Source organism: Anastrepha obliqua, chromosome 5, assembly GCF_027943255.1.
Source record: "Anastrepha obliqua isolate idAnaObli1 chromosome 5, idAnaObli1_1.0, whole genome shotgun sequence".
Taxonomy (NCBI): domain Eukaryota; kingdom Metazoa; phylum Arthropoda; class Insecta; order Diptera; family Tephritidae; genus Anastrepha; species Anastrepha obliqua.
The window spans coordinates 55,923,336-55,948,987 of record NC_072896.1 but is presented as its reverse complement, the minus strand read 5'-3'; the positions used below and the strand labels follow the sequence as shown (position 1 = coordinate 55,948,987).

The 25,652-nt window shown below is 38.3% G+C and overlaps 1 protein-coding gene across 1 annotated transcript; it reads right to left on the bottom strand.

The window, feature by feature from the left end:
• Positions 1-3,950: 3,950 nt before the first annotated feature.
• On the bottom strand, positions 3,951-23,021 carry LOC129246817 (lysine-specific demethylase lid). The gene is made up of 4 exons (XM_054885446.1): positions 22,687-23,021; positions 14,563-16,014; positions 10,218-11,629; positions 3,951-8,854 (listed from the first exon to the last, which is right to left on the bottom strand). Exons 2-4 carry the CDS (start codon positions 15,980-15,982, stop codon positions 6,266-6,268), a joined length of 5,421 nt encoding a protein of 1,806 aa, XP_054741421.1. The 5' UTR covers positions 15,983-16,014; positions 22,687-23,021; the 3' UTR covers positions 3,951-6,265.
• Between the last annotated feature and the right edge of the window lie 2,631 nt (positions 23,022-25,652).

Here is a 25,652-nt window from a genome sequence, read left to right as displayed (position 1 = left end):
CCCCGACCTTTATCGCTCCAATAGATCTTTAGCGAGTGTTTGATCCGGCGATACTATGGCTCTTCGTCATTTCTAAAAGTTGCCCCAGGCTGCCGCTTACCCCTGATATGTGGGGAGAAACCAATATAATTTTTACTCCCAAAGTAGGCAAGATTTCGCATGTCTTTGCGAAGAATTTAAGCCATTTAGCTCTATATCGTTCCCTCGATCTTCATATAAAAGGTTGCGTGCCCAGTGCTGAATATGCCCCAACTTCATATCCAAAATCTTTCCCAAGTCTGGATCATTTAATCGTCTTCGGCTGGTTACGTGGTATTCTATAGAAGCGTGCGATATACCCAGTAGTACCGCAGATATAATGCTTTACATCCGAACTGCTGGGTCATATAAATTGAAAAGAACTCTCTTGTTACTTTCCTCATGGCTTTCCCCATAGGGGCAGGCTCTTCAACTTCAATCCAATTTTTTTTGTGCACTCGCTTGCTGTTTCCTGTGTCCATGCAAAAGACATTGTTTCAGTAAACGTTTCTTTCGATGTTTAGTATGCTGCCCGCTTCGTCTTCGAATTTCGTATACCTCTTATGAATGCCTGCCACTTCAACTTTTCAACTTCGTCTGCTATACTCCAGTAATTTGTTGTTGCTGTTTTATCGAATCGGAGCTTAAATTTGGGGAATGGCACAGATTTGTCGAAGAATGGCGATTTTACTTTGGCAATATATTCGGACGATTTAATTTTAGATCTTAGGCGAGTTTTCACTGCATCTATTTCACCTTTAAGGGGTTAGGGGTAGTCAGAATTTGAAAAAATTGGATTTTTTCTGCATTTTCTTGAAGTATAATATCTGAAAAATATTGTGTGAAAATTTGAAGTGAATCCGACAATTAACAATTCGAGAGCAAGTAACTGGCAGCAGCTGCAAGTGGCAGATAAGCGCGCTAACGATAACTCTCGAGAAGGTAGAATGCTACGCAGACAACAGCAAATCGATATATTTTTATGTGGCGGGTCCCAAGACCAGCGCACAACCAACTATCCTGGGATGCTTCGCCTTCTCCCGTTAGCTCGCTCTCGAACGGGTGTTCGGAAGCTATCCAGAGGATACTTGAGCTAATCGCGGAAGTTGTGAGCTGCTCGAACCATATGGGGAAGAATTGTCCTGGCCACTCCCAAGTAAATGGGGATCAGTAATTTCCCCCACTTGCGTGGCCTCCTACATATGGAACCATCCTCCAACTGCAACACTCAAAAACTCGTAACATCCTTTGCATAGTTGAAAAAAAATTGTTTTTGTTTAAAGTATTATCAAACTATTTTGAACTATACCACACAGCAAGTTGTTAAGATCATTAATGTATGTTGTGTTTTTCAAATTTTTTATTAACTTCGCGCTTAAGCGCTGCTTCGTGATCTCAAAGTGGGGGATTTCTGGCTCATGCCAAATAGTTGGGACTTAATTTTCTAAAACGAAAACGGAACAGTGAAATTCTGTACATCTTAGCTCGTTTTTCGTGAAGATTTCATCCGAAAACTAATTGAAACACATGCGCATGTATACAGTAATTGAACTACAAATTTGGACAGAAATGTATGACAATTGTGTTAATGATACTGACGCAGTTACGGGGAATGCTGATCAAGTTGTTGTAGATTCTGATAATGAGCATGATGAAATAAAAGGCAAAAAATGTACAATTAATGTAACTGAAACCTTGAAAATTTTTGGTATTTTACGATTGCACGATAATGGCGTCGGGCAATGACATTGATGGCCTGTGCTTCAAGGTAAACGACTACCTCGCCTGCCTTCCTCGCTTCTTTACTGCGAGGAACTTACAACTTTAGCCGACTAAATCCACGGCGTCCCTCTTCACACCCTGGACAAAGGAGGTCAACCTGCAACTTAAGGTGAAAGTCGATGACACACCAATTCCGACTGTAAACAGCCACAGAATATTGGGAGTTACCTTCGACAGCTTGCTCTCCTTCTCTGCGCTCACAACCGCTATTGCCACCAAAGTACAGAATCGCAACCAGGTCCTCAAGTCGCTTGCCGGCAGCACTTGGGGCAAAAATAAAGAAATGTTGCCATCGACTTTCAAGTCAATAGGCCGACCGGTTCTAAATTATGCTGCGTCTGTCTGGTCGCCTGGAACCAGTGATTCGCAGTGGACAAAGCTACAGACCTTCCAAGACTAATGAAGTCCCCAATACACCATCTTCACGACGAGGCCCATATGCTTCCTGTGAAGAAGCATAACAAACTGCTCAGTAAGCAGTTCCTGCTAGGGTGTTACCGCAGGTCTCAGCCATGCAGACACTTGCTTGAGCCTGTGCCACCTCCCAGGTATGTCAGGAGGCACTTCCTCAATTACGCGGATGAGATCCAGGTCAAAACAGACCGACAGCTACTCGATCAGACAGCGCACAGACAGACAATCAACGACGTTCGTCGAAGTCCAACCACCACCCATTGCAGACGAAGAGCTCCAACTTCCCCGAGAGTCCCGCGTAATCTTGGCACAACTACCTTCTTGATACTGCAGCAGGTTAAACTCCTACTTATCCAGAATCGACCCCGACATACTAAACATATGTCCGGCATGTGAAGGCACACGCACGACACTAACCACCTTTTCACATGCCCCATCAAACCCACTCATGTAACACCCCTCTCTCTCTGGACCCAACCTGTCGAAAAAGCTAGTTAGATGAGCTAGACGAAGACGACCGGTGATTACATTACACGGACAGGGCAAAGTTACTGCTACAACAACAACAATGCCAAGCTAAGAAAAAACAAAGTGGAAGTACTTAAAATGAAATACCGCGCAAATTCGCTGTCGGAATTACTGTGAGAGAGAAACTTCGGCGTTTACTTTCGTTCACTCGAGTGATTGAGCGTCTTACAATAATCCGCATCAAAGCGTGATTGTTCAACATTTCGTTCATTTTCGTACACGTCAAGACAGATGAGTTGGGCGATGTGGCCAAAGACTACTTCTATGAGTGCCTGAAATGCTCATATTAGCGACTTCAATGCCAGGGTTGAAAAGGAAAGGATTTATTGTCTCACAGTTGGAAACTTCAGCCTACACAACGAAACATACGTCTACTGTATGAAGCTGATCGACTTCTCCGGGGCTCGAAACATGGTAGTCGGCAGCACCAGATTCCAGCACAAAGGAACTCATCAAACTAAATTACTGTCTCCTTATAGAAAATCAAGAAACTAGGTTATGTTTCGATCGATGGAAGTCACATTTCCAGTGTTTTAGATGTGTGTATGATCCGAGGACCCAACATTGACTTAACGATTATCTCTTTGAAGCCAAAATCCGCACACGTCTCTAAGCAGTAAAAAACCTCCGCCTAACAGTAGACAGACAGAAGGTGCGCCATTTGACTCTCCCTCCTTCTCTCAGAGAGAATTGTCAACAAACCGACATGCTCGAGCAATGGAGCCACATTTCTTGGTTTCTGCGTACCACCGCCGAGAAAGAAATCTGGTGGTAGCAGATGAAAATGAACAATTCCTCTGCGTTGGACAGATCAGGTGGAGAAGGTCTTGGCTGCACTAGTGTATTCAACAGGCGCACCTTTTTAAACTCGGTTAAAATCACTTAGGCGGTTATCGCGCAATCATGAAGAAGATGTACGTTTATCGTACGCTTGCTCAGCGCCTAGGGGAAGACAAATCGGCACGGCACTTGCTTCGCTGCATCGCTTAGTTTTTGTGTAGATGAGTATAGACAACGTTGCTAGCCTCTTTGACTTTCCTCACCGACCACCCGCATCAATACGACCGTTTGGTGAAAATTGAGTAATTGCACTTCTATGTTATTACTTACTCTATGATTAAACCGACAAAAATTGCCCCTACGGACAGCAACCATGAGTATGCTTCCCGGATGCCCTATATTCACCGCATACATGAAGTAAGAAGGCATTTTATTACTACTTGATTTATTTATCGTACAGAATTACATGAAATCATTACTTACTATATTAAATTTAGTTGTTTGTATATATTTAGTATAAGTTCTATTTTACATATACATATTCAAATTAAAATAGCAATTTTGGGTTTGTGTTGGGTTCTTCTTGTTTGAACAGTTTATTTTAACAGATTTTTGATTGAGATGAGGTACTAAAAAGTTTTCTAATAATTATAGTTCCTAGGGTATAATTTCCAATATGACGAAAAAAGTTTGTGCACACCAATAAATATTGAAAATATAGGACTGGGTTCCATTTGAACTAAAATGCAATCAAAATATTGAATTCAGTTTAAAAAATAACATTTACATACATCAAATTTAAATATTTCATTAAAAAAAGGCCCATGGAAAAGATAATTCCGTAGTTAAACGATATTTCTGTAGGAAACGGTACGAAATGAATGTAAAAATAGGATAATTTGTTTTCAAGAAAGTCCTCATATGTTTGAACACGATAGGACATTTACATGAGAGTGATCAAGACGTTAAAATTCGTGTTAATGGTTATGTTATCATTTACTTCATTTTATACATACAATATCCATACTTTCATTTTACGTATATACATACATATGTATATACATATACACATATGTAAATATAAAAAATTCATTATCGATTTTATCAGCTTCATAAAGTATGTGAAATATTTTACTTCTATTTTCAACGCTTAAACTGCTCGTATTTTTATGCAATGATACTATTTGCAAGGTCACAAAATTATCATTTGTTGATTTTGAAATTGATGACCATTTTGAATGAATATTAATTGAACTCATTTGCGAATTTCACCCATAATGCGAAGGAGTTATTTGAGCATCGTATGCAAATGGTAAGTTGGTTTTCAAGCAACGTGTTGCCGTCGTTACGTGCATAGCAATTAAAGATCTCTTTACTTTCCTATTTCAAGAGGCTAAAGAGTAGCATTTAAAGAAAACGAACTGGAGTTAACGTGAAATGTTAAAAATTGAATACTTGTAATTGAACGCTCGTACTCACTTGAGTAAATAATTATATATGTATTTGCCTACTAAGACTTAAGATAACTTAACTATGCATATCATTAATACGTTTTACGATGTATATATGTATGTAATATGTCTAGATCCCACTCGATCCCTGTTATATTACCAAACCTGATTTTTTCTATACCAATCAAATAATTATGAATTTTAATTGAAATGTACAAAGCATACTTTAGTCGAAAAATTGTATTAAAGCCAAACAAATTATTTTCAATGAATTTAATGTGAAACATCTTATTTTTTAAGGGTAAGCCAATATAATAAGCCAAAAATAAATCGTAAATTAATCTAAACAATAACACTTATTCGTATGAAGTTTTAGAACGTTACTTCGTGATTTAGGGTATCTAATAAGGAACGATTAAATGTACTGAAATAAGCAAGTAAAGTTTAAGTGGCACTATTTTAGTACGAATATAAATCAAAGACTCGTTGTCTCTGCTTTTCAATATTCAACACAGGTTTAGCGTATATATAACATAAGTAGGTAAAGCGGATCTACCCTCTTATTACATAACAGTTTATTGTAAAGTATATACAGGGCGCAATTCACTCATGTCTGAAAAAATATTTTGTAGAGTAATTTAATTTCAGATCTTTATGCCATATAAATTTACGTTGAATTAATTATCAAGTACCGGTTGGATCTAACTTGGTTTATATCTTCAAATCAATACCTTGTTTCACAAAACAACTTTCAAAAACTTCGAAATTAAAAATTTACTTAACAATTGTAATGAATGCAGCGTATAATTTCTACTGTTTGACTGAAATTAATTATTTTAATTATAATCCGCTTTGCTTTTCTATTGTTTAGCTTGCCCCAGTTTTATTAAGCAAAATAACATAAATAATAAATTATTTCAAATTTTAAATAATTTAAGTCATAATTTAAAGAACAGAATTCTTAACGAAAATTATTTTCGACTCGAAAATTAGAATCGATTCCAAATAATTAACGCTGCAGCAGTTAGCAATTAATCCTTTAAACTTCCTACGGACACATTTTTTTCTTGACATAAATAATTCTACATCTTTTTCAAGTGCACCATATACATTTGAGAATGCTTCACATACGGCTTAAGGTGTTTCGCCTTGTTTGGCATTTGCTGGACCTTGAAAATGCAAGCGGAATTAGGATTCTGCGATTTATTAAGTTCTCTTCTTCTTGCCTTACGAAAGTGCAAACAACACGAAAATCTATAGAGCCTGTGTTCTCTTATATATATATATATAATTTATCGTGCTATTTGTGCTCGACCCTTCGACGCGGAACCAGTGGATTGGGCTGACGTTTGTTGCTGGGTTGTCGGGCCTGTTACCATCATACTGTTGCTGCTTCCGTTTGAATTAGACGCTGTAGTTGTTGGTGTGGTCTCAATTACAGACACGGCAATATTGTTAGCGCTACTTGCTACCACTGGCCCCATTGCCATTGTTTTAGAGCAACGTATACAGAAATAATCATCATCGGCTTTTATTTGACTTCGATTCAGCCCAACGCAATACATATGAAACCATTCATTGCAGCCTCCATCGCACTGCACCCAATCAACTTCACGACCAGTTGGTTTATGACAGTTTTCTGCCCGACACTCTTCTTCATCGTCTTCTTGTTGTGCTGTTTGGGTACGTTGCGAGTGTTTTTTTTGGCCAACAGTATTGCCACTGTTGTTTGCATTAGCTCCCACTCGTTTACGTTTTTTCTGCCCTGAAAGTGTGTTCGAGTTGGGAGTAGTGCTCCCACCATTTGGTTGTTTACTGTCGAGAGCATCATCGGGTTGAAGTTGTTTACTATATGTATCTGTTGTTGATTTGCGTGTAGACTTTTTCACTGAAGAAGTATAAGATTTATTAGGTGTTGCAGTCTTTTTGCGCTGCATTGGACAACTGTTAGTAACTGGTTCTAACGATCGCCGTTTTTTATTACCTCCAATGGGAGTTCGACCGCTTAAACTACCACTATTACTGTTGGGGCTGCTCTGTACTAATAGGCTATCATTTGAATCTTCTGCAGCTGAATTAACGTTAGATGTTGATTGCACAGTTTGTTTTTGTTTTATTTGATGTTGTTTTTGGAGTGCAGCTGCTTCGGCAGCACACACTGGCTGAATAGCTGATAAAATACGCCATAATTCTTGGGATTCATCTAGTGACACTTCAAGGAGATCACCTTCCATCATTAAATCATTTAAATTTTCTTTTTCACTATCCGACAAAAGCTTTTGTAACTCGGGAGGTGGAGCAGCATCGACATTCGAGAGATCTTCCTCCTCGTTACTGAAATTATCTTCCACAATATGCAAGCGGCCCAACTCTTCGTCATCATCATCAGTACTATCTGGGTTATCAGAAGTAGCAGCAGTATCTTTGGAGTTGCGATTGCCACTTAGTCGATGTTGTTTACGTGAATTACTTCCTCCCAATACCCCAGCAGTAGCACACACACCTTTGCGTTTTTGTTTACGTTGCTGTATTATTATTGCTTCGAGAGCGGCGGTTACATCTGGACTAGTCAATACCTTTCGAGCTCGATCTTGCCAATTCATAGCGCGTTCCGCGAGACAGCGCAATGCTTCATCTTCTGGTAAACGTATAGGCAAACGCTGTAGTGACACCAGCAACGGAAGAATAATTTCTAGTCGCGGACGCTTGGATCGAACACACGACGGACAAAGCCATTTAAGTCGTGAAATATTGCTATTCCCTAAAGATATACTCGACATTCCCAAAGGTGGCGCTACGCAGTCCTCATGGAACCAATCACGGCAGAGTTGACAATTATACATAACTCCTTGAAACGAGTTTTTACATAAGCAATACATGTCTTTTAATGGGTTTTTTGACATATTTTGACGTCGCAGTTCACGCATATCGCGTAGTTCTTTCTCTTCAGCTTTCTTAAAGGAATCTACAATTTGTGCAGGATTCATTTCTTTTACAAAATCGTCTTCAAAGGGCTGCTTTAAATCTGAATCGATAATGACGGATTCAGCGCGGGGCATTAATACTTCGAGCAAAGTAAAAAAAGTTTGTTTCTTCAAAAACACCCGAGCGGTGTTGTCTTTCCACTCATGTGCGCTATTTAAATGCCCCTGCATACGCTTCAACTCCTCAAGCGGAATAGGAATGTTTTGGCCCCGCTGCACAATTGCTTCTAGAGTATGACAGTAGGGGAAATGGTCATTCGTCTGCAGTTGTTCTACTGAACGAAGCCACTCTTTAGCTTTGCGCAATGCGTCTTTAAGTGTTATAAATGATGGCACCTGACCGTCTATTTCGGCAGCCGTTTTAAGGAACTCCTCAATGTCATCTAGCTCATGCTGCTGTGTAGTGCATCGGAAATATCGTGTAGCCTGCTTTTCCCATGCTTCAATAGCGGCTCCTATCTCTTGTAACTTTCGCATTTCTTTATCTATTATAGGATCAGTTGGATCTAATTCAGCCGCCGCACTGCCCAGCAAGTTTTTTATGTCATTATAGGTTACTTTGGTACTAGTATTTCGCATGCCTTGCGAAAGTTTATACCATTTCATTTGCTTCTGGCGCATAAACAATTGATTCATCTGTGGTAGTTCTATTCGAAGTGAATTTCCTTCACTGATCAATTGCTCTATTTCTGGCTCTTCCATTGAGTCAATTGACCGATGCAGTAAAGCGTTTGCACGTTCCAAAAATTGTTTGCCAAGAACAAGAAGTTCGCGTACAGATGTGCCTTCTTCTATAATACAACATAAATTGTCGATTTCCTGCACAAACAACTCCAATTCCTCCATTGTAAGTTTATATTGAGCTGCTTCCTGGTTATTGTCGGAACGCGTGCGAACCTATTATAAATTCAATATTGGTATTAGTATTGTCTTATTCGATACTCTGAGAAGCAAAAAAAGTATACAAGGTATAATCTAATATTGATAGTATCGACCTCAACAGTCGCTATCCATTCTAAACGGAATGAAATGTAATGTTTTTGAGTTACGCATCATTTATAAATTGTAGACCTTCGGTACAAATATTGGATTTCCATTTAAATAGTCAATTTGAATTCAAGAAATTAACTCGAACTTGAAAAATTGTGTACGTTGACATTTAGGCGGAAACTATCATTTTTTAACATTTATAAAAAAAAAAAATCAGTATTATTTTATTCTACGTAAAACACCCTAACTAAGTTAGGCTTATATTGTATATATCTTCTATAAATAATAATAATAAAACACAAGCATATACCTTCTACTCAAATATGAACGAGACGGTATCAATAAAACGGTCCGCGGATTACATATGGCAAAAATAAATTTTTTGTTTTTTGGTAGGACTGTTATAAGCTTACATGGCAAATTTCAGCGTGATATGTCACATAGTTTGTTTTCTGTGCTACTGTAAACAAGTCAAGCTCGAGTGTGTTCTTCGAATTTAACGATGGAAATTCAAAGAATTTGTTTGAAATTTTGTTATTCCAACAAAATTTCGGCTTCAGACGCCTTAAAAATGTTGCTGACAACCTATGGGGACTCTACTCTATCGCGTGCACGTGTTTTCCAGTGGTATAAATCGTTCAAAGAGGGCCGTACATCGGTTGAAAACTTGCCTCATGAACGTCGTCCAGCAACATCAGTAAACGACGAAAACATCGGAAAAGTAAAGGAAATTGTGCTTGAAAATAGCACAAATCGCAAAATCGGTTAACGCTGAATATTATTTAGACGTTTTAAAGCGTTTGCGCGAGAACAATCGTCTTAAAAGGAAGGAATTGTGGGACAACAAGACATGGTTCTTGCATCACGATAATGCACCACCTCACACATCACGTCTTGTTCGCGATTATTTGAACAAAAATAATGTTAATATCGTTCCGCAAGCACCGTATTCGCCTGATATGGCTCCATGTGACTTTTTCCTGTTTCCCAAGCTCAAGTTGCCGCTCCGTGGAAAACATTTTGAGACAATTGAAGTCATAAAAGAGAATTCGAAGAACACACTCGAGTTTGACTTGTTTACAGTAGCACAGAAAACAAACTATGTGACATATCACGCTGAAATTTGCCATGTAAGCTTATAACAGTCCTACCAAAAAACAAAAAATTTATTTTTGCCATATGTCATCCGCGGACCGTTTTATTGATACCGTCTCGTTCATATTTGAGTAGAAGCTACATATAAAATATACAATAATATAAATGCTTTTACCTTGTTTATTCCTAATTGCTGAATGACGGTCACGCATTTTTCAGCTTCAACTATAGCTGAATTTAAACGATCTATTAAAAGTGATGATGGGAATTTCTTAACCTCAGCTTCTTTGCATAATTCCTGTAATTCAACTAGCGGTACTGAAGTAGGTGTATTTGCATCGACAATGTCCCGACATCGCGATAACCACCGTTCAAAACTTTGCGCTTTGGCTTTAAGTTTTTGCAACATTAAAGGCATTTCATCTAGTGTATACCTATAAAGAAGCGTGTGCTTCTGTGGCAGACAGTCGCAAAGAACTGTGTAATGGCGAAGGCAAACAATTGACTTAGTGCATTCGCAGGAAACAGCTGATAAAAAGCAAGTGGTATTGCACTCTTGACAATGCCGTTCGTCGTCTGTAACTAGTTCGAATGCTTTCCGTTCAGCACGCGTCACGCCCCACTCAAGCAAAGATTTTCGCAATTTCTTTTCTGAATCTACCATTTCTGCCATGTCAATATAACAAGCAGTTGCAATTCCAAATGTCAATTTAGCTGGTTCCAAGGCCATTTTACATACAAGCTCATCATGAGAGAAAACGCAAAAACGACGCAGCATTGAATAATGATTAACACACTCACGGCCCATTTTCAGCCAGTCAGCTGGTGCAAAATTGACAGCCTCAGCAAAATTGTATCCCTGATTGAAACCGGCATGGTATGCCCGAGGGAATGTAATCACAAATTCTCCAGCGTTTTGATCTGTTCGATAAACAGGTACTCCGTTATTCATTAAAATATTGGGATTCATTATAGTCACTAGTTGATGAAGTAAATCCGGTTGGGAAGCAAAAAGTTCTGGAGCTGCCTGCTTCATAGTTTCTTCAAATTGCTCAGCCCAAAAACCCGGCACACCGTACCATGTTTTTGGTTCTCCCCAGTGCAAATAGTTAATGGAGTAACTCCAATGATCTTCGTTGTGCCAACAAAAAGCTGCAAAACACATTCCTACATACATCCATGGTGCATTCATACCACTTATATCCGCGTTGATATGACCCAATATAGAGTCCTCTAGTAGTGGCAAATTATTTAAATTCCAACTAGATTCAGCATACTCCTGATCGCCAGGCAGTAGATATAAAGAGCTTTTTGTGGGAAATCCCGAACCGTGGTCCATGGTATGCAAATCAGCTCCATATTCTACCGTTACATCTTCATCGATCGAAGAAACAATACGCCAAAATTCGCGCTCCACTAAATGTGTAGGTACTAGATGAACTGGTTTACGGAAATAATCCATTTTAAACTGGTCTGCCATTTGTCCAAATTGTTGCAATGTATACTCTCGCTCAGCCTGCTCGAATCCAAACGCTTCAGTAGGCTTGCTTACCTCTTCCACAACACAACGTGGACAAAGCCACTCGCCTGGAATTGGAAAATATTTTATAAATGATGTAGTTAACAAATTCATCTTAATGCGGGATATATATTAATACAAATGCTGAAAGTTCTACTTTTCTCTAAGACTAACGATGATGTACAGCCAACCCAGATCTTATTAGAGACTCGCTATTAAACCATTTCAGTAGTAGCACTGCGTTTGCCAATTAAGTGCAAACTTTTTGTGTAAGTGCACTTTTCAGCTTTCCGATGTAGCGATGATGCTCTTCAGAACATAACACCGTAAAATGGGTTTAAGTAAACCTCAGGATTAGATTTGTGGGGGGTTGGACAAGTCCAAGCCCTTAGTTAGCAGACCATTGCATTACGGGCGAAACAAATTCAATTCGTTTATATATGTACAATGCACGTATCATATTAAAAAATAAAATACGTAGTCCTCCCCGTTCCCCCCAAAAGTTCTGTGCTTCTTGAAACGCAAATTTATCGGCCCATGCGGCTGCCGTAGCCAAATGGGTTGGAGCGTGACTATCATTCGCAACTCATAGAGAGAACGTAGGTTCGAGTCCCGGTGAAACACCAAAATTAAGAAAAACATTTTTCTAATAGCGGTCGCACCTCAGCAGGCAATGCCAAACCTTCGAGGGTAATTCTGCCAAGAAAGAGCTCCTCATAAAAAAATATCTGCCGTTCGGAGTCGGCTTGAAACTGTAGGTCCCTCCATTTGTGGAGCAACATCAAGACGCACGCCACAAATAGGAGTAGGAGCTCGGCCAAACACCCAAAAAGGATGTACGCACCAATTATATATATATACATATATATGCTGCATATATTTATATTTCAATTTGATGTCATGGTTTAAGTAGAACAGCTTTACATTGATCAAAGTCCCGTCTCACCGCACTTAAAATACTTATTCGCAAACCAGAGCTTGTTGCGTCAACGGCACGATTAGGTGTTTTTGGAGCCGAATTACATTGCTCCTCGCCGTCAAATAAGACATATTGTCTAGGGACGAGGCCGCTCAAGAGTTTATGGGCTTTGCACTTTGGAAATACGGCCTTCGGATTTATTGTGAGGCCCAAACGACAGCTGACCTCAATCTTCTTATATATAATAGATTTTCCTGAAAAGCCCAAACGGATGCCCTCTTCGACGTTAGCTACTACTGATTATCCATTCAACAGCTTTAAAATTCGCAAATGCATTTGATAAATCACAAATCGAAGCGATTCCTACTATGGGCGCACTGATTTCTACTACAGCACTGATATTAAACGTAGATCACAATTGTTATTTTCAATGATCTAGAGAGTGCATCTAGTAATGGATTACGGTGATTTAAGAACATAAACCGATCGATGAAATATTTAACTATAATTTCTTCTTAAACTTAGAAGCCCTGAATGCTGAAAAATTCAACATTGGACGTCGGACCAAACCATTATCATCGTCAATTGCTTCTCGCTGGACCAAAATCTTTACTTGCTTAAATTCGTTTGCAGTATTGACCCATTGGTGGCCAGGCAAGCATACAGTGAGCCACGTTGTCGACAAATACATCATCTTTTCTCGAGCGAAACCTAAGTAAGAACATCAACTGGAGTTCACTTTTGCGGCTTACTATTTTGCAAATTTGAAGACCGTAATAAGCGACCAATACAATTTTAAGTTTCTTTCGCAATAAAGGCGTGGTTCTCTTTGTTAATTGTCCACATCAGCATTTCATTGCAGCATTGAAAAGCCTATCTCTCTGCGTTAATCAGATTTCTTGATTATTTCCTATTACTTTTAAAAATTTTAAAACAAAAGGAACATTTTTTATTCATATGTTATTTTGACAGCGACAGAAAGTCAGTATCATATCTCCGCGGAATAAAATCGCTTTCCGTTTAAACAACGTTGGGAAATATTGCAGCATATTTCCAAAGTTACTGTTGATGCGTTTATTTAAAATAAGTAAAAATCATCTTTTCTGACGAAACGCATTTTTGCCTGGTGGTCGTATTAATAAGCAAGGCCCTTAAAGTGAATATGGAGCAAGTCATTTCTGAATTAGAGCCAACAACCGAAGCAAGCACATGAACGAAATCGCGTTGCATAAATAACGAGAATGTTCCCTCTTTAGAATAAACGAATATCCCGAAAAAAAATTTTTTTTTTTTTCAATTAAAAAAGAAAGCACTTTATGAGTAGACAATCCGTTTCTGGTATTTACTGAGTGTTTTTTGCTCTGTTCGCATTTGGATCTGGAATAAATAATTCGATTAAATTCAACAAAAAAAATCGGCGAATGCCAGTGTCACGTGGCATCAGGAACAAGTGGAAAAAAGCTGATTTCAATTACCAGAGTGAGGCAGATTACATTATTCATGGACATTTTGGATTATAGAATGAGATATGCTAATATTGTACAGCGAAAAAACTTCCTGTAGAAACGTCTGGCATGTTTTGTCTTAATAGCGAAATGGAACCGGCCACATTGGAACTTCTGTCAGAACCAATGCAATCATTGAGAAATTAGCATGAACAAAATTACATTTTGAAAGATGGAAAACTTTTCTATCAATAGGTAGTTTGACATGTATTGAATTTACTCTAGATCAAAACATTAATTCACTATTATTTGTAGTTGCTACAAAGAATGCGATATATGCATATAGTATATATAATAATAATATAATGTAATTGGCGGTTACACCATTTGAGGGTGTTAGGCCCAGCTGCTCCTCCTATTAGTGGATGATGGTAAATGTCCAACCAATTGGATTGAAGCGTCTGCAAATCTAAAGCAATGTTTTCTTTCAAAAAACTATTTCCAACTACTTCTATATAAAGTAAACTACTTCCAACTACTTCGTATAAGGTTTTTTAAAACGATGTCCAAAAAATACATTCCAGATTAATTAGCATATAATTTCGTACAGCATATAATTTCTTAATTCTGCACTTACCTTTTGGAATGCTGGATAGAGGAGGTAGCAAGCAAAATGTGTGATAGCTGTCATCGCAGCCGTCGCATAAGAGCATTGATTCCTCTACATCTCCGCGATTACATATGTGACAAATATATTTCAGCAAAGGATCAACCAATTGCGGATCTAGTACTTTTTTTTGAGCCGTCGGATTGGTTGAAGTCGTTCCACAACTTTGACCACGTGCCCCAGTTACTGATGTGGAAGCGCCTGCAGCATTGAAGTAATGCAGCAGATCCCGTTTAATATCCTCCTTTGTTTCGACCTTCACGCAGTTGCGAGATGCAGATCCGCTACCCAGCCCACAATTAGCACTAGAATTTGCAAAGCGCTTAGAGCGACGAGCGTTGTTTTCATTTGGTGGTGCAATTTGTTGCCGTGTTGGTATTTCGTGAGCTTTATAATCAGTGCCATCTTCGAGCTTCACTGAATCCACGCTTGTTCCTGCTCCAGTACCAGAACCTAGTACTTTGCCTGATGTATAAACCTCAAATGGATGAAGTATGCGTTCATAATGAGATTTCAATGTCGCACCAACGCTTTTGCTCGATGGATAAGACATACGATTTGCTACTTTTGCCCATTTGCGTTCCTTCGTTGTTTGTTCCATACCGCCCTCTTCTTGAACAATACGATGTAAGGTATACAAGTCTAACGCTTTACGCTCTACCATTGGTATTTTCAATGAAGAGCCCTGAAGTTCCCAAAATTTGGCAATTTGGTCTAAGAAATTAAGCTTCACTCGAGTCTTTGCTTCCAATTCGTTAAGGCGTTGCACCCGAGGTGTGAATTTCAATTTGTCTACGTCGACAGCAAATGGTGGAGACCATGATTCAGGTGGCAAGATTTTTGCAATACCACATTTCTCAGCAATTGGCCGAATCTTACTAATATAAGCAAGGGGATTTTTGAACTCTTCCTGTGTAGGACGAAAAACGGGGCACTCAACCGGAGTATCAAAATGGAATTCTTCTGTCTTATTCAAGTTAAATGTACTTGAGCTGTGAGGTTGTAAATGTGTTAATGGTTTACTCCGACATCGATCATTTGTTGGATGTGGACAACTATTGTGGTACTTTTTAGCTAATCCAGTTACACCGCTGCAGCTGTTAACGCTTTGTTTATTGTCACTTGAAGCGATTCCTGTGGACGAAGTCCCTGTACCAATACTATTGATTCCTTCAACACTGTTTTTATTTGAATCTGATGAGTAAGTACTGCGTTCGGCTCCATTGGAGTTACTACTGCACTTTTTTCCTGAATCCCCACCACTTACGTTTCCTCCAGTGGAAGTTCGAGTACGTAATCGTCTAGCTGGAGTCGTGTTGCCACTAACAGCAGCTGTTGATGTTGATGCGGCCGAAACACAAGTCACCTCTGCAGAAACTTTGGCCGACATGACTTTGACTAAATTTAAAACTTAAGTATTTGCTGTATAAGATTAAAGAAAAGGGAAAAAACATTACATATATTATATAGTGATTTTGTTAAAACATAATTGATATAGTATTTACTACTGTATTTTAAGTCAATTAATTATAAATTACAAGTTAGAGGTGAAGAGGCGTAAATCTTATTTTTAAATAAAAGAAAAAGAGGCGAAAACCGTATTATTATTAACACTTTTTTGGCTATGATTTATACCGAGGATAAAACACTAAATTGCCCCAACCCTAGGCCGTTACGTCAGCACAGTAATAAAGCAAAAGAAAGTAAGAAGAGGAATAGGCGGAAGCAAAGCTAAAAACTGCATATGGAGGCTTTATTACCTATTTTGTTTCCACAATTTGACACGCGGCACTTAATTTTTATTATTTTAGTTAAAAATCAAAATATTCGTTGATTGATTTACAAATTAGTAACTTTGCTCACAAGCTTTATTTATTTTCTGTGTTGAAGTCACTAAAAAAATCCACTTCACACTTCCACAATTTAAATCATATATCAAAATAAATCTACCTACACCATACATACTGCCATCATTTGGGAACGATTTGTATAAATTTGAAAATTATAAATTTTGTTCAAATTTAAGCTTTTTTGGCTCATTGTGCAGATTGTGTTAAGCGTGATTTTAATATAAATTTCAAACTTTTTCACAACAAATTGACTCGATGAATAGAGTCTTAACTTACATGAGGCAATCTGAAACAACCAACAAGAAAGCCAGGGGTATGTGCGAGCAGAAAGAAAGAGTAGCATGGTTTCCACGACAGTCGGTTCTACGTTACCGAAACGACCCGGATTTATATCCGGCCAAGGACTGTCACTCCAGCAGCATTCCCCGTATGTAGGTAGGGGGAATGTTTATGCTGCTACAACAACAACAAGTAGCATGGCAAATAAGAGGAAAGTCTCATGGCCGGAATCGGATATGCCTCTTAACGCTTGATCTAACTGCCCGCATGCCTGCATGCCTGCTTACTGATACAAATGAGGCGTCGGATGAATTTTTAAATAATTCTTTTCTTTTGCAAACTGGGAATTTTTTCACGTAGTTTTTCCTTCAGGTGGTCAAAAGGTTAAAATAATATACAGAATTTAGTGTTTTACCAATTGACAAGTAATCCACGAATAAAATTCATTTCACATCCCAAAAAACTGATCTTCTTGGCCGATTTCTGGACAAGAACTCGTTTCGGAACCGAAAAACCACGGTCACACCACTCTTTAGCGTCTTGGTGATAAACCCAAGTCTCATCCATAATGATGAATCGACGCACAAAATCCCTTTACTCCTTTCGAAAACGTTCTAAAGGTTACTGAGAAAGTCGTTTTTTTTGTGTTTTTGTTCCACTGTTAGCGAGTGCCGCACCCACTGAGTGCACAGCTTTGTGAAATCTAATACTTCAGTGAAAATATTGCTTACACTTCCCAATGAGATGCCTAGGATTTCTACTAAATGTCTTTCAGTCACTCGATTATTTCCCCATTCGATCTTTCTGTATTCTGTATTTTTTCAACGACTTCTGATCCCAATCCAAAGATACAAACGTTTTAGTGAAATCGATGCAGCAAAAATGTGCTGCCTTTATTCCGAATAGGGGCCACATGACTAAATATTAGGTACGCCTTTACTGCTCTGCATGAAGAAGTATTATTGTGTTCATGTTGAATTTTATAACATTTTAGTTTTTACTGCAATTTTTGTGAAGAGATTTTTTTAAATTAAAAGGCTATTTACCGATCGCCTCTGCAAATAATGTTTTCCCACAAATTAATACTAATACTTTTCTTTATATAAATAGTCAATAAATAAGGCAATAAGAGAAAAGTGCGAAGAAAAAGCTTCCCCCGTAGCGAACTTTCCAAGAATGAAAGTGGCGGGCCCACTCTGGCGTTTTTTTGACGATGGTAAGAAGATCCCTGAACCTCCGCCGTGCTGTGAATGTTGGGCGGTATTGTGGTACTTTTAAGCGAATTGTATGCGTCGATGAGCGGTCGGCTGTTATGTACATGACGGCAGCAGCATTGGTGGGGGACGTCTGGAAAGGGGAGTAGCCTAAGACGAAGGACAAAAAGGGTCTACCTCAGCGAGCCCATGTCTGTCCAGTCAGGAAGAAAACTTTTCACGCACAACAGGAAGCTGGTTAAGGTGGAGAAGTCAGAGGGACCTTTTCGGGAAGAGCTGATTCTACTAATAGGTCTATGAATAAGTTCGTGCGGTTTTTTTTCGAAATTTGAATTTCGGATCATTCCCATGGCTTTTAAACGTTTGGAAATGGTTGATTGATCAACTCCCAAAGTTTTTGCAACCTCTTCTTGCGTTTGAGCCGGATCTTGATCGAGCAATTCCTCCAATTCGGTATCCATGAACTTTGGCGGCGCGGCCAAAATCACCACTTTTAAAGCGTGCAAACCACTTCTGGCACGTTCGCTCAGCTAGAGCATGCTCACCATAAACTTCCACCAAGATACGATGACTTTCGGCTGCTTTTTTCTTCATATTAAAGAATTCCCCGCAAAAACACATTATTTGGCACGAAATTCGACATTTTCAAGTGTGGTAAAAATATTGTTGTTTACGCTTCAAATAAAAAACTTATACTGACGTTTGTGCCTTACGACAGTAGCTCTCCAATGAATGTTTGGAAATGTGGATCGATGGAATAATAATCAAGTTACGCCATCTGTTGTAAAACCGCACGAACTTATCCATAGACCTATTAATTGCAGAAGCTCCGGCAACTCTTCGACAGCGCGGATAAGGAGAGGGTTCTGGTTTTGAAAGTGTGAATGCGCTGACCTGGTGTCCAGGGTCGGAGAGAATTATCGAAAATAAATATTATTCAGATAAATCTTCAGCAAGTTGAAGCCGACGAAGGCCTGATCCAGGACCCATAGTTGAGCAGTAGCGGTATTTCTGGAATCAGAACGAAAAGCTTGTTGTTGTTGTAGCAGCATAAACATTCCCCGTGCATATACAAGGAATGCTGCTGAAGTGACAGTCCTTGGCCGGATATAAATCCGGGTCGTTCCGGTTACGTAGAACCGACTGTCGACTATTTACTGATGGTGCATAGCAATGTCGGTAAACCTTGAACCTGTATACTTATCAGAAAAGAACTAAACGCATTTATTTTGCTTAATTTCAGCAGTGAAGACATTGTTACTACAAGCTTGTAGGACCCCACCGGAAATTCTGGCTGGTCTGGGACCAGTACTATGTGGCACTTTCATTATAGCGGTCAGAAAGGAGGAGCTCACTCTGGATGTTTCTTCACTGATATACCGAGTCCCTGATTCGATAGCTATTAAGCATATGTACATATATAAGCACAGGTGCACTTACCAACATATTGAATATAATGAAAATAATGATGACATGCAAATTTAGCTAATTTCATGAAATGATGAATCTAACGATTTACTTTAATGTTTTGTAACAATTAAAGTTTTCGCATGCCGCAGCCGAATGGGTTGGTGCGTGACTACCATTCGAAATTCGGAGAGAACGTAGGTTGAATCTCGGTGAAACACCAAAATGAAGAAAGTTTTTTCTAATAGCTATCGCCCCACCATCAAGACGCACGCCACAAATAGGAGGAGGATCTCGGCCAAACACCCAAAAAGGGTTTACGCGTCAAATATAAATATAAAAATATATATATAATGTTTTCGCAAAACCATTTTGACTAACTTCTAATCATCGATAAATTAAAATCAGTAGGATAACGCGTATCCTCACTTTTTGTATAGGTTAGAAAATGATACCTGTTACCGAATTAAAGGCAACATTTTGTGAAAAGAACACTCCACTGCATGAATATGCTGAAATTATTATTAGCTAACATGGCGAAGCCGTAGCCGAATGGGTTGGTCGTTTCCACGACAGTCGGTTCTACGTTACCGAAACGACCCGGATTTATATCCGGCCAAGGACTGTCACTCCAGCAGCATTCCCCCGTATGCAAGTATGGGGAATGTTTATGCTGCTACAACAACAACAACCGAATGGTTTGGTGCGTGACTACCATTCGGAATTCACAGAGAGAACGTACGTTCGAATCTCGGTGACACACCAATTAAGAAAAACATTTTTCTAATAGCGGTCGTTCCTCGGCAGGCAATGGCAAACCTCCGAGTGTATTTCTGCCATGAAAAAGCTCCTCATAAAAAATATCTGCCGTTCGGAGTCGGCTTAAAACTGTAGGTCCCTCCATTTGTGGAAGAACATCAAGACGCACACCTCAAATAGGAGGAGGAGCTCCGCCATACACCCAAAAAAGGTGTATGCGCCAATTATATATACAATATATATATATAACTAGTGTCAAACAAATAAGCGACATCCTCGTCATTCCCAGTCACTTAAACATCGAAAAAATAAGCAAATTCATTAAAACTATCGAAGTGACAATATAACAAATAATCCAAACAGCCACGACGACACAGAGCTGATAGCCTCTGCAGCCAATGCTCAAACATAATTTTAGTATTGGTATTCATACCAGTCAGTAAATAATAATAATAAAATAACTAGTGTCAGTATTAACCTATTCGAACTGACTTTTTTTATTTTGTCTTGTAATCGTAGGTATTATATTTATCCATTTTTTTAGGTCTTATAGAAAGTTATCTGCCCGTAAAAAAGGCAACAGTGCTATAAAATTTGTTTGAAACAGTATTTCCTTGAATTAATTGTAATTCATCGTTTGCTAATAATCAAGACGAATCCACCGAAGTAGACTTCGCTATAGCAACTGATTTGGACGTCAAAGTGTTTCTTCGTTGTTGCCTTATTCGTTTACATTCGCATAGAAATTTAACATTCACACCACCATTCTTGTCGTTGCACTAGCGAAGTCACCTTAATTGAATTCGCCTTGACTGAAAACTAGCTTCCACATTTATCATTTTTGTTATATTTAGTGGGAAAAATCATATTTAAAAACATATTGCTGACATCCGCAAACATAATTTAATTGTTTTTAGTTAATATTTTACCACGCACTGTATAAGCACAGATGATTACCGTTATTATTTCGGTCCACCACACAAAAATCAAAAGAACGAGACACTGCTTAATATATATTATATATATAATTGCCGAGTATTTCGTCCTGGGGTTTCAACCTGTGCCCTTCCGAATGGTAGTCACGCTCCAGTCATTCGACTACAGTGAACGCTCCATATTAAAAAAAACAGCAATTTCTTTTCTTTAATAACTCTAATGCTACAGGTTTGTGCAAAGAAACCTTTTTTTAACTAAGCCCAGGGCCATATGGAAATATTGTAGTTTTGTGTTCGACTAGATGGTGTCGGATATCGCCCATATTGATTTTGTAGAACCAGAGATATGATAATTCGATTGTAATAATTCCGATATAATGAAATAAATACTACTTATTCGACACTTCGATGTTGTAAAGTTTTGGATTCAGATAAAGTTATAATCTTATACTATGTAGTGTTCATTAGCACCTTGTAAATACATATTTAAAAAAAATTTAATTTTGAGGTTATGTTTTCTTTGCATAGGCTAGGTTTTTACAGTTCCCCAATAAAGTGCATGTAAAAGTATAAACGCATTAACAAAACTTATTTGCGACGTAGGCACAGATTTAAAATATTAATTATGTACTTTCAAAGCAAAGAAAAAGAAACGAAACTCCAAAAAATGTGTACAGGTCAGAAAAAAAGCAGAATTGGTTGCATATTAAGTACATTTCTTCATCTACCTAAATAGTGGCGAAACCACTATATGTAAAAGTTATTCAAAAACTCCACAACCATACAAACAGATGCATTTGTATGAATTCACATAATTTTAGGGTGTTATTTCGACATTTTATTCCTTACACATAAATAAAAAAATCTGCTACATGGAAAACTGGGGAGTTGAACATGTTTGTAAGAAATGTTTTTCCTATACGCCAAGTTTTAGTATAAAGTAATGAACTAATATGTATGCATCGATTATAGGGTTTTTTATATAATTATAGTTTTTTCCATCGCCAAAGATATAACGCACATTCCCGAGTAACGAAGTTGCATATTACATAGCAAATACCATACACACTTTTGCAGAGCTCATTACATCCGTACATAACACAAAATAAAGAAATTTTTATAAACAGCCAAGCTTGGGAGCAAACGTTTTATATTGGTAGCAGATGTGTCTCACTTCAAACAGCTTCGACTTCACAAAAAAATGTATATACATATGTACATACTAAGTTTAGTTTGGCGACGTGCGCTAATGAAATATTTTATTGTAGAAGTAATTCCCCAATTCGAATTTTATTATAGTAAATGCCCGTAAAATTTGTAGGGATTATTACATTACAAAAAGTAAACATAAATAATCTTGTTAGGCGCGCCTCACATAAATTTTGTATTCACCTTTTTTCGGGGCTCAGAAAAATTATTCTTATGTGTACATATACTTCTTCGTGTTTTTTAGAAAAGTTGTTTCAATTAAATAAAATTTTATATTAAAAAGTTTCACTTGTCGTCAGACTCGTTGACAACAGTTATACACGCATTTATAGTCGCACAAGCCGATGGCGATCTTTTAATAAACACAGTAAACAGAATAAGTAGATTCGTTTTTCTATACTATTTTTTTGAGAGAGGAAGTTAAAGGTTTTTATATCTTACTTTTTTATCCTTTTTCGGCTCACTAACGCTGTCTTTCACTTTTTTTTCCATCAGACTTCCTGATGCCACAATACCAACGATTTTCAAAGACTTTCGATTCGTTTTCAGTCTTTCTTTCAACTAACGATTTCTAATCTTATTTTTAGGTCCTTTTATGTTCACTACGGAGTTGTACTGCATCTATTTACTTTTGATGTAACACACAGTAATAACACAAAAAGGAAATTATTTTTACAGTGCGCAGATATAAAATTTACTTTTTACCAAATGACGGACCCGAAGCATATTCGCAAAAAGCGAATCAGACATATTGAACGAACGAACAACTAAAACTAACGAGAGGAATACCGCACACAAACACCCAATGTTTCTCGTTTTTCTTGCTAACGATTTATATGTAGCATACAGGGTTGATAACAGAAGAACTAAATGCTTTCGATAAGTTTGTATTTTTACACTCTCTAAACTGTATCCTACTCTAACCTGCAAACTGGAACCCAGTAAGACCGTGTTCATGCAGAGACACTTTTGTTGCTTCAACTTCATGAATTATCTTTTGATGTTGTACGTGTCGTTCACTCCGCTGTGTGCAATTATTACATAGCTTTGACATTTTTTTTTTGTGACAAATGACGACATAAAATAAATAAAAAATAATTAAATCGTGGTATTAGTGTATTAAAGAGAACAAAAATTTAAGGAAAATTATTTATTGGTAAATGGTGCATAATTTTCAAGCTACTTTTTTTTAACAAATACGAGAGCTTAACTAATACGCTGACGGAAGAATTAAAATATCTTTTTTATATGGGCTTATTAAAATTATATGATTAGATTCTTATTCTTCTTAATTGGCGCGATAACCGCTTACGCGATTTTGGTAGAGTTTAACAAAGCGGGACAGTCGTTTCTTTCTCGTGCTAACCGGTACCAGTTGGACACACATAGTGAAGCCAAGTCTTGCTCCACCTGATCTTTCCAACGCAGAGGAGGCCTTCCTCTTCCTCTGCTACCACGAGCTGGTACCGCATCAAATACTTCCAAAGCCGGAACGTTTTTATCCATTCGGACGACATGACCCAGCCAACGTAGCCGTTGGATCTTTATTTGCTTCACTATGTCTATGTCGTCGTAAAGCTCATACAGCTTATCGTTCCATCGCCTGCGATATTTGCCGTTGCCAACGTGCAAAGGTCCAAACATCCAAGTGACGTTACATCGGATGTGGTCATCGTACACGCTTCTGCGCCGTACGTTAAGGCGGGTATGATGAGATCCTTGTATAGTGTTAGTTTCGTTCGTCGAGAGAGGACTATACTACTCAATTGCCTACTTAATCCAAAATACGTTGGATTTCAAGGCCAATACTGTTATCGGCGTTAAGACTAGTTTCTAAATAAACGAAGTCTCTTACAACCTCGAAATCATAACTGTCAACAGTGACGTGGGTGCCGATACGCGAGTGCGCCGAATGTTTGTTTGATAACAGGAAGTACTTCGTTTTGTCCTCGTTCACCACCAGATCCATTCGCTTTGCCCCTTTATCCAGTTTGGAGAAGGCAGAACTAACAACGCGGTTGTCAAGGCCGATGATAGTGAAGGTCGTGTCAAACGGCTCGGAGAGATTCTTCCCAATTTTGATGACGTTACTGGTATTGAACAGCGTCATCTTACATAGCCGTATTAGTTTTGCGGCGATACCAAATTCAGACATCGCGGCATATAGGTAACTCCTTTTCGTACTGTCGAGTGCATCTTTGAAGTCGACGAAAAGATGGTAAGTGTCGATTCTCCCTTCATAGGCTTTTTCCCAGATTTGGCGTATTGTGAATATCTGGTCAATGTTGGACTTTCTAGGTCGAAAGCCACGCTGATAAGGTCCAATTAGTTGGTGGATGCTGCGCATCAGTCTGTCACACAATACGCTTGCTAGAATCTTATAGGCGATATTTAGAAGACTAGTCCCGCGGTAATTGGCACAGATTGCAGGATCGCCCTTCTTATTGATTGGGCGGAGCACACTTAAATTCCAATCGGCAAGCATACTTTCATCCGATCATATTTTGCATAGCACTGATGCATGTACCTTACCAGCTCCTCGCCGCCATGTTTGAATAGCTAGGCTGGCAATCCGTCGGCTCCCGTGGCTTTGCTGTTCTTTAGTCGCGTTATCGCTATTCTCACCTCGTCATGCCCGAACGACAAAGAACTATTTTTTTGAATGCCAAAATCTATATATAAATATGAAAAGTAAGAGTAATTTAAACAAAATTTTATAATTTTGGCGGCAAATAAATAATAAAAAAAAGTTGCAACTGCTGCTACTACCTTCTAATAATACGTTCACATATGCATTATATATATATAATTGGCGCGTACACCCTGTTTTGGGTGTTTGGCCGAGCTCCTCCTACTATTTGTGGCGTGCGTCTTGAAGTTGTTACACAAATGGAGGGAGGACCTTTTTTTAAACAGATGCATTAACCACCCATAAATCCACCAAATTAATCTACCCGTTCACATATGGCAGATTACCTGCAAAATTGACAATCAGCTGTCAATACTGTTTTAAAAGGTTTTTCTTCATAGAAATTATTTTGGTGGAATATTTCGGTGTTTTTGCTTTCTTTAATTATTACTAACGATATGAAAAAAATACAAGAAGAAGGATTAGCTAATTTAATTGCCCAATTTGCTGCTAATAATAAACAGTTGGAGGAAACCCGTATGCGACGTTTACTGAGGGTTCAAAAAATTGAGGCAGTAATACACATGGGAAATTCTTATTACATTTTATAATAAGTAATAAGTAGACATCGGATTCTTATGCAAGTGCATATTTTTGTTTAACAACACATGAAGTTCGCACCTACGTAGAAACTCATCATAATAAAAATTGAATTAATAGGATCCTATGTTTTGCATATTTCCATATTTTTGCATGTTTTTGCATATTTGCATATATT

Excerpts from the sequence above, each read along its gene's own strand:
- LOC129246817 (XM_054885446.1), bottom strand. The coding sequence starts at position 15,982 with ATGTCGGCCAAAGTTTCTGCAGAGGTGACTTGTGTTTCGGCCGCATCA. Across the intron at positions 11,630-14,562 it reads TCTATCCAGCATTCCAAAAG|GCGAGTGGCTTTGTCCACGT; the intron begins GTAAGTGCAGAA and ends TTCCAATTCCAG. Across the intron at positions 8,855-10,217 it reads AGCAATTAGGAATAAACAAG|GTTCGCACGCGTTCCGACAA; the intron begins GTAAAAGCATTT and ends AATTTATAATAG.